The sequence below is a fragment of the Panicum virgatum genome, chromosome 5K (genome assembly GCF_016808335.1).
Source record: "Panicum virgatum strain AP13 chromosome 5K, P.virgatum_v5, whole genome shotgun sequence".
Lineage (NCBI taxonomy): Eukaryota > Viridiplantae > Streptophyta > Magnoliopsida > Poales > Poaceae > Panicum > Panicum virgatum.
Window position 1 is genome coordinate 50,365,566 of NC_053140.1, and position 9,883 is coordinate 50,375,448.

At 48.5% G+C, this 9,883-nt stretch overlaps 1 protein-coding gene across 1 annotated transcript; it reads right to left on the reverse strand.

Annotated features, from left to right (window-relative positions):
• Positions 1–4,373: 4,373 nt before the first annotated feature.
• LOC120708228 (disease resistance protein RPM1-like) lies at positions 4,374–7,739 on the reverse strand. The gene has a single exon (XM_039993360.1). It carries the CDS (start codon positions 7,305–7,307, stop codon positions 4,581–4,583), a length of 2,727 nt encoding a protein of 908 aa, XP_039849294.1. The 5' UTR covers positions 7,308–7,739; the 3' UTR covers positions 4,374–4,580.
• Positions 7,740–9,883: the final 2,144 nt, after the last annotated feature.

Genomic DNA, 9,883 nt, shown 5'->3' on the forward strand with positions numbered 1-9,883 from the left:
CGCGCCACATATGGAAGACCGTACCTCCAACAGCGACGACCACGCCGCCCGCAAGGACTGGCAGGACGCCGACACGACCTCAGCAAGACCAAGGACGATATCCACGACAGCTGCCACGCCCAACGCATGCCCCACAGTGTACTTTCTACAGTATCCGACCACTATATCCCGCAATTCGGGGGAAAACGACGACTTCCACGCCCCACTCATGTGCGCCGCCCCTCCTTGTGACTATAAAAGGGGAGGGCAGGCTTTCTCTCTCTCGGGCTCTCTGGTTCTCCCGCTCTGAGGACGCTCAGGCGCTTCTGGGCCTCAGCCACTGCGATCACCTACATTCACAATCATCACCATACCCAACTCCTCTTCTAGCAGAGACCAGGGAACTTCCCTCCCTCTCTCGTCTCGCTTGTACCCCTACTACAAGCACTCCGGGTGCAAAATAATACAGTGCACTCGCACACCCCCTTTGCTGGACGTACGGCCCCTGTGGCCGGAACCAGGATAAACCCGTGCGTTACTGTGTTGCCTCTTGTATCATCATCTGGGACGAGGAAACACTCGGCATTTACTAGTTGGGATCCGGACCCCCAGGTCGGGGCACCGACAATTTGTATCTCCAAATAAATTTGTTAAAAACTAGATTTAAAGATCTATCTAATGATATCAATTATGTATCATAAATATTAATATTATTATATATAAAATTAATCACAATCATTTCTCGAGAAGCGAGAACGACGGTTATTTAGGGACGGAGGGAGTACTGGAGTAAATTGTATTTCCTCCATTCTAAAATAATTGCACATCTAGAGTTTGAAAATTATTCCACAAAAATTGCTATTTTGACTCAACTACCATAAAAGACAAGAGTATTCAGAGTCTTCTCTCAAAAAAAGACAAGACAGAAAGATAAAGGGTATTTTTGTAATTTCACACCATGCATTGGTTTGCATGTCCGGTCGTATACTTGTATTTATTTTGGAACGGAGGAAGTATGCCAGAATCTAATTATTACAAGCCACATGTGTAAAAAAATTGTAGATGCAAGTTTCATACTTTTAGAAGAGTAGCTTACAAATTTTATTACAAGTAATTTATCGTACAACGTCGAAAAATACATGATTGTTTGCACTCTGTAAAATACTTATATAATTTTGTAATGCATTGATTATTAACCCTACAGTTTTATGACAAAGTGCAATTACTTTGATGTGTTAAACATTATTATTATTCTTAAACACTTTGTGATAACTCCGGAAATCTATATCTGTTTTTGCGATAAATGTTTTTTCCATAATTCTCTTAAATTTACCTTTACTCATCACTAAGCTGGCAATCCTCCAGAAGCTTGTTTCAGCTAATAGATTGTTCTACCCTAAACTATAGAGTCATTGGGGAAGTCTTCTCGGCGGTGAAACTAACCAAAATGGCTTTATCATTTGAAAAAAACTGACTTTATCTCTCTTTTATGTTTTTGATTTTGTTTTCTAAAAATGACTTCGCACAACTTAATTCGCGCAAAACTAATCATATGAGAGCATCTCCAAGAGTTTCCGTAAAACGAGACTAGCTAAAATAGCAAAATTAGGATAAGAATCCTCCAATAGTCGCTCCAAAATCCTCTCCTCTCTATCTAACTCGGTTCGCACTTCGCAGCTCCTCCGTTAGCCATCTTTCGCTAGCCCAGAGTTTAAAAAAATAATCTTTCGCTAGCCTCCTTCACTCGCCATCCCCTTGTCTTGCACGGATTGAGATCCGCTGCAGTTGGGGTGGCTGACTTTGAGCCACTGCATGGTGGGGCCCACTAGCGCTGGGCCCGTTGGCAGTTACCCAATGTCAGCAGCCTCAACGTCAGCTGATCCGGTTCCGTCTTGCACACCCAGCTCGTCCTCTCGTGCACCAGACCCCCCCTCTTGTGCGCCCAGCTCGTCCTCCCGCCGCCGCCTCCGATTCTGTGGGTCTCCACCATGGCACTCGGAGCTGATCGCCACCACGCGGCTGCCGGGATGACGTGCCACAAGGTGCGGAGCAGGCGCCCCGCAGCAAGTCCTCGGGCACGTGCCGTCCTTGAGCAAGCCATCCCGAGCGGGCAACCAGGCCGCCGCCGCCGGCCGCGGATCAAAGGCCTCCGCGAAGGCGAGAACCAGCCTGTGCCTACGTTGGTACCGTCATGGTGATCCTCTCCGACCACCCTCGACCCTGGATCTTGCCTTTAATTGATCGCGGGTGATCCTTTCGTCCTTCCCCACCATTTCCCACCACCGGAAGGCCCTTCCCTCGACGGAATTTCATCTCCGCCACCGCAACCATGCTTGGGGACTACATTTGCAAGCTCAAAATTTTCAAAATTTTTCCTTGGGCGTTCAGTGCAAAACCTAGAGACCTCATTTAAATTTTGCATTCTCAAAATTTATCTAGTCTGTTGGTTTTCCCACTATTTAAGAGGTTCTTTCTATTTTTTTACATGTTGAAAAAACTTTAAGTTTAGCTTGAAAGATAGCTGTTTTCTCGAAAATTCTCTGACATAAACTTCCGCGCGACTTAGCATGTGTTTGGTTGGGAGATTAGATGGGATAGGTTGGATCCAACCCCATTTTTTGGGTTGGATTGAACACATCTTGTGTTTAGTTGGGAGGGATGAGTTGAACCAAATTTTTGTTTCGTATGGAGGATGAGATGAAGTGGAATGGATGACAAATTTGACACCGTTAGTGGTGTCATCGATGGGTTCACCTGTCATAGGGTGCACCCTCTTCTTCCTCACGGGTACATCTTGCTGGCACCGCCGCTCCTCCCGGCCCCCGCCTTCCGCGCCGCCGCTCCCATGGCCGGCCGGCCGGCTGCGCCTTGGGCCACCGCGGTCGCGGCGCTGCTCGGCTCGGCCGGTCACGCCTCAGGCTGCCGCCCGCGCCGCCGCTACCATGGCCTGCCGGCCGGCCGCGCTTCGGGCCGCCGCGGCCGCGGCGCTGCTCTGCTCGGCCGTTCGCGCGTCAGGCCGCCGTCCGCGCCGCCGCTCCCATGGCCGGCCGGCCACGCCTCGAGCCGCCGCGGCCGCGTCGCCGAGCAGCCCTGGTCGCCGTGTTACGCTCCCTCTCCCACACTCCGCTGCCGCCATTCCCGTCGTCGACGCGTGAGGCATCGGCGTCCCCTCCGTCGTCGGCGCCGCCTCGAGCGCTCAGATCCAGCCGGGTACGTGCTGTTCCTCGCTGTTGCCGACCGAATCGCCCCACTGCCGGCTCCCTCAAGCTCCACCCGCTCCTCGGTCGCGCCTGAGGCCGTCGTCCGCGCTGCCGCTCCCATGGCTTGACGCCAAGCCGCTGCCCGTCCTCCACTCGCCCTCGCGCCTCGGCTCGCCCCGCTGTCCACGTTGCTGCTCGGCTCGACCGCCCACGCCTCGCCCAACGCCACGCCGCCCGACCTCCACACCGCGCCGCTCGACTCCGGCCATCGGACGCCATGCCACCCGAGCTCCAGCCACAGCCAGCCCCCACGCGGACGGACACGAGACGGCGTCGAAGTGGGTTGACCTCGTCCGCTCGTTTTGGAGGGACGAGAGCAACCCGCATCTGACAGTATATTCCTCTCTAACCCCAACCCAACGCACACGGGACCATCTGCTTCGACCCGCTCCAACCCTCCTCGACCTCGGAACCAAACACACCCTTAATTCGCGCGCAAGATCCTCGGACGGAAGGGAAACAAATCTGATTGATCTGCTAGCTCCGAGTCCACCCCAAATCCCGTCCTCTTCTTGCTTCATCTGTGCCGCCGCCGCCGAGCTCCCCCGCTTAAGGCCCCTTCTTGACCGGCCTCCTTCTTCTCCCCGCATTCTTCACTGCCGCATGCGACAACTGCGGCACCTGCTGCCCGCGCGCACTCCGCCGCGGGATTGGGTTCGGCGTGTTCGGTGACCCGCCTGTTCGTGTTGCTGGAGTCCGCGTGCCCGCGCGGACCGCGGAGACCGTGCGCGCGAGCAACGCATCCCTCCCACGGCCGGCGGTTTTGAAGCCAGGAGACCCGTCTCAAGCATTCACGGTGAGCCGCTGCAGCTGTTTCATGCACACAATATGTTGCGCATGCACAAATGGACCTTAAGAACAAGAGTTATTGCACAAATCCACGGTGATGTGGTAATAACTTGCATAAAAAAGCTAACCTGGCCTACAGCTTATTTCAATTGTTCTAGCCTTGCAGAACAGCCGAAGGTTATACTTCATGGAATTCTGTTCACTTACGCCGTGCTAAAGGTTTGCATGAGTTCATTTAAAAAAAAATAACAAAGTTCCAGGATGCATTGCACCTCGGTTTTTCTTGGTACCATGTCAATGGCGAACTATTCTTTTTCTTGTGCAAGTTGATTGGTCTGAATATACAAACCCTGTAATAGCAACTCTAATTCTGAAATCAGAGCAAGCGGTAACTTAGTGACTGCATAACATACTTGCCAAAATATACACTTGGACCCATGAAAATAAGAAAAATAAAATGAAGGTTTTCATTGTACAATATCAGTATTTTCGAAGTCCTACAAGCTTTGACTTAACAATGGAAAATAATATAGTTGCTGCAAAATTTCACTGTTACCCGAACTGTTGAATGATCTGGATAGATGGGATGTGTTTGATCCTAACAAAATCTTCACCATGTTCTCCCAATCTATCAATAAACGAGCTTGTCATGCCCACTAATCTCAGTCTCTGCAATGTAGCAAGAGACTGCAACCCAGTAGGAACTGTCGCTAAATTTTCACATAACATGATCCACACTTCCAAGACACATGGCATGGCTCCTATATCAACATCCCATTCTTCCAGTTTCTCAAGTTCAGTTATGATAAATATTTTCAGATTTCGAAAGCTTGGACAGCAGCATCTCATTACTTTTCCCTGGTATGCTTTGTTCAGCTGTAGGAATAGCAGATTTGGCAATTGAGCGAGAACTGAAAGTGGATCTTCTTCCAGTTTTGAGAAACTCAAGCGCAGCTTTGTAAGATTATGTAGCTGAGAAAACCAATCTGGCAATGTCTGCAATTTTCCAGCTATGTGCAATTTCTGTAGACATGACGAAGGCTTCAGTGTTGCAATGTCAAGAGGTCTGATATCATCACCTGAGAAGATGGATAGGTATGATAGTTCATTCAGATTGTTTACTGAAGAACATAGTTTTTCGGCATCTTCATTGTTTAAGTCCTCTATGGAAAGTTTTTGGAGCTTAGTAAGGCTTGAAATCTCATGAACATTAGCTGCACTTGCTTGCAAACCAGTTAATACCTGGAGCTTGCCAAGCTTGGCAAGTCCCATTGGTACACTGATGCTTTGGCCATCTTGTCTCATCTCTAGATTCCTTAAATTCCTCAAGCATTTGATTTGAAATGCAATTATTTTTATCTGAGTCTTCCTTATATCAAGAGTTTGCAAGTAACAGAGATTTTGCAGTGTTCTCGGTAGCTTCTTTACTTTTGTTCCTCGTAGCCCAAGATACCTCAAGTGAAGCAGTCCTCCTATCTCTTTTGGAAGTTTTAGCACTTTGCCATCTTCCAGATCCAAAATTCTTACTAGCTCGAAGCTCTTTGCAACAATTTTGCTTTTCAATACAGCAGGTGCACTACTGCTGAACATGAAAACTGATCGTAATCTTTTCTTGTGTTCTTTGTGGAATGACACATCAGATGTCTGCAATGATATGCGCCGAGCACTAGTACTCGCACATCTATCATGACAAATGACAGAAAATTTCCCATTTTCAGACAGCGAGATGGCAAGATCATGAATAAGATTGTGAACTCTGCATGCTTTTACTCTCCCACTGCTGCTGGCGACCGCCACTTCTATCATGCTTCTGTTAATGAGCTCCATGAGGTACTTCTCTGCAGTTGTTTCAAGTGTCTCATTGTTTTTCTCTTGCACAAACCCTTCTGCAATCCATAGCCGGACCAGTTTCTTTCGGGAGATCTCCGAGTCATATGGTATGACAGAGAGCAACAGAAAACATGGCTTCAAAGGGTGTGGAAGATCCTTGTAGCTTAAAAGCAGTGCTTGCTGGACTCCCATGTCACCATTGTTTAGGTCCTTCTGAATGTTTTCCATGACACACCTCCATTTGGTATGTGTTTTTTCCTTCCTTGACATCATGCTCCCTGCTGCAACTATAGCAAGGGGCAAACCAGAACATTTCTTGACAATGTCCTTTGCCATCTCCTTCAGATCATCAGGGCATACCCCATCTTTCGTGAAGGCCTTTATGCAAAACAGATTGTAGGAATCTTCAAATGTCATTGGCTGAAGTTGATGGACATCACTTCGCACATCAACAACCGACTCAGCCACGATGATGTTACGCGTTGTCACAAGGACCCGGCTCCCAGTACCATTATTAGGCAGTACCCGCTTGATCACCTGCCAGAGCCCTTCGTCCCAGACATCATCAAGCACAAGCAAAAATCGCATACCCCCGAGGCCACACAAGAGCAGTTCTTGGAGTTGCCCCTCACTGAGAGAGCTCACCTCTGCGGAGGGGATCCTCATCAGCCCCTTGGCCATCTCACGGAGGACACCTCGCACCTCCATCATGTTTGAAACATAGACCCATGAACTGCGGTCGAAGTGCTTCTTCACATGTGGGTGGTTGTACACCTTCTTGGCAAGCGTGGTCTTACCAACACCACCCATGCCAACCAAGGACATGACACTTAGCTCTGATTCCCCACCCAAAGTGTGCTGAAGCAACACGTTCAGGTCTTTGTCCAGGCCAACAGTATCTTTGTCATGAACCAGGGGAGACGAGGCTAAGAGGCCATGGATCCAGTTGTCACTGGAACCTGCTGGTGGTTTGGTTGGGTATTCTAACCGACGGCGGGCAATGTCGCTCAGCTGGTTCCTGATACGCTTGATTCGGGCCCCAACTTTGCTCTGTGCTTGTAGGTTACCGAGGATGCAGCAACTGCGCACCTGACTAGCGTCGAAGACATCGATGGCATCCTCTGAATCAAGCATGATGTCTCTGATCTGGTGGACCAATGCTTCTGTGACCGCGCCGCCATCACCAGCACACGCCTCCATTTCATGCAGGAAGATCTGCATGCTGAGGAGCTCATCACGGAGCCAGCGTACATCCTGGCCTGTGGCTAGGAGGCGCTGTCCCTGGTCGGCTACTCCGGTGGTAAGCAGGGATGCTATGCCGTGGATCAAGGAAGCAAGGATGGGTTCGGCCATGGGAATTCCCTTTGGTTCTGTGAGTCGTTGGACAAGGACGATATGCTCGGACGACTTTTGGTCTATCTCAGCAAAGTCAATGTTAGCTGGCAGCATTGTAGTTTAGTTTCGATTCGAGCAGATATTTTCCACTTCTTTATGCCAAAAGATACTAGGCCCAGCAGCAACCACTTCATCTATACGAGTCATGCCAAAAAGATGCTTCTTGGCTTGCTACAGCTCAAGGTGAATGACAGCTTTCTACACCAAAGGCCCTGCTTTACTAAGGTCTTGTTTAGATGTGTAAATTTTTGGGTGTAAAGTACTGTAGTTCATTTGTATTTAGTAATTATTATCCCGTCATGGATTAATTAGGCTTAAAAGATTTGTCTCGTAAATTATAGACAAACTGTGTAATTAGTTATTTTGTTTAGCTACATTTAATACTACATGCATGCGTTGAAAGATTTGATGTGATGGGAATCTTGTAAAATTTTGGAATTTTGAAGGCAACTAAACAAGACCTAAGAGAAAGAATTACAAGTCTTGGAGAAGATATATTAGCAGCAGCTTTAATTCTGGGCGATGTTTGATTGTGAGAGGGAATTAGATAGGATCAGCATATATATGTATATTATATCCCGTTGCAAAGAAAATAAAGCAATACATGATAGGAAGTGTGACGGAACCGCTAAATTAAAACTCTAATTAAGCGTAATGGCCGTCATTTGAACACATTGGGCGCATTAGCTTAACGACTTAATTTGGCGATCCTTTCTCAACCCACGGCCCGATCGAAACAACACCGGTAGTCCCCCGCGAAGGAGGGCGCAGATGGTACAAGCACGACACAATACTTGAAAATATAACTCAACGACAACGAAATGATAAACTTTACAAACTGAGTTCAAATGTATGAGATTAATTTATAAAACTTTACAATAGAAGGTCTGAAGTTCGAAAACAAAAGATCCTACCTCTATTCTGACTCCACTGGTTCAGCCTTTACACCACCGGTCAGACCGGTGCACTCCACCGGTCAGACCGGTGTGCACGGGTGCACTACGTATCCACCGGTCAGACCGGTTCACAGACCGGTCCCAACAAAACTGACAGGGTACACACCCTGCCCAACGGTGTGCAACCCGACAAACCTCTAACCTAGGGGTCTCGCTCCACCACCTCCCACCCCTCTGCATCTCTGCGGATAAATTTGACGCAGCAGGGGCAGAAATCGACGTCCTGGTGCCCTGTAACAAAAATTTGTGGCAACAAAAACTGAGCATTCTAATACTCAGTAAGGCTTACCCGACCAGTGGGTATAACTTAGCCCCCATATCTAGACATGCAAGGCTTTTGGCTGGTGGTTATTTTGCAGAAAATGCACTAATAGTGAGTCCTTATTTTCCTTCTTTTAGCTCCAATTTCTATATTCATAGATCATTAACTATTATTTGCACCTGCTAAGCAATCATAACAACATGGAGTAATAATCCCTGGTAGACCTTACTACTCATCACTTAAAATCCATATAGCATCACTACGATGTGGTGCTGTGATCAAGGTGCTCATATCCGAGATGCGACGTACGGCGGATCGATCCGATTTAACCTTGCAAGGTGGACCTAACCAACACGGCACGTATTAGCCCCGTCGGACCATACGGACCAACCATTTCCCTCCCCACCTCGAACTACAGGACCGCCCCACCATCGTATGGTCAGCCGAGCTCAACGCGAGACCACCAAAAGTAAACATGCATCCCATTTCTCCGCGACTACTCGACTACCCCAGGAGGTGAGTTGAAGTCCTGTACTTTCGAAGCAAAGCAGTACTAGGCTTACCGGTTTCGACTACCTCCTACTCCCGGCATGCGGTTAGTACAATTCAAACTCGATCACAGGGCCAGGCAACGAACGGTCCTTAACCGACATAGGCGGGGCTAACCTTTCCCCCGTCCGGTCTCCGATTTCTTTTCCTTTCTTACCTAATTCCATAACCCATATATTCAGAATAACTAAATACCCTACATCTCGCGAGTGACCCAAATCACTCGACTTCTACCGAATTCTATTAAGCGTAGCATTCCTATCGTCTTCTATATACTAGTATAACCCGAGGAAACCTAGGGATCATGCAACTAGGGTTTCAAACAAATCCTAAACCTAATGCACAGGTAATAGTAGAAATATAATCATAGGTGTGATAATTCGAAAATAAAAGGGCGTGCACCGGGGCTTGCCTTGCGTCTGCTGCTCCACGCTGGGGTTAGCCGGGCCTTGGGCCGGCTCCACGTGAACCTCCTGCTGTGGGGCTTGCCCCTGGGGCTTCGGTGGCTCCGTAACCACCGCGTATACGACCTCCTCTGCCGTGGTTGCTACACGTATGCAAATGCTTATGACATGAGAATGCATGCATGATTTTATAGAAAAAAAATACAAGTAATCAATACCCAAATAAATTTCCAACCAATTGTATCATCAACACCTACCTACCCCGGCTCAGCCCAGCCACACCGGTCAGACCGGTATACCCCACCGGTCAGGCCGGTCTGGCCTGTGTGCAACTCAAGTCCAAAAATCCGGAGTATCTGTACGTATAGTCGGAGTATCCGGACTCACAAGTCCGGAGAATCCGGACCTATACCCGGTATGTTTAAGTCACTAAAAAATCATAGTATCCGGACAAATGGC

Coding starts and splice junctions, on each gene's coding strand:
- LOC120708228 (XM_039993360.1), bottom strand. CDS start 7,307: ATGCTGCCAGCTAACATTGACTTTGCTGAGATAGACCAAAAGTCGTCC.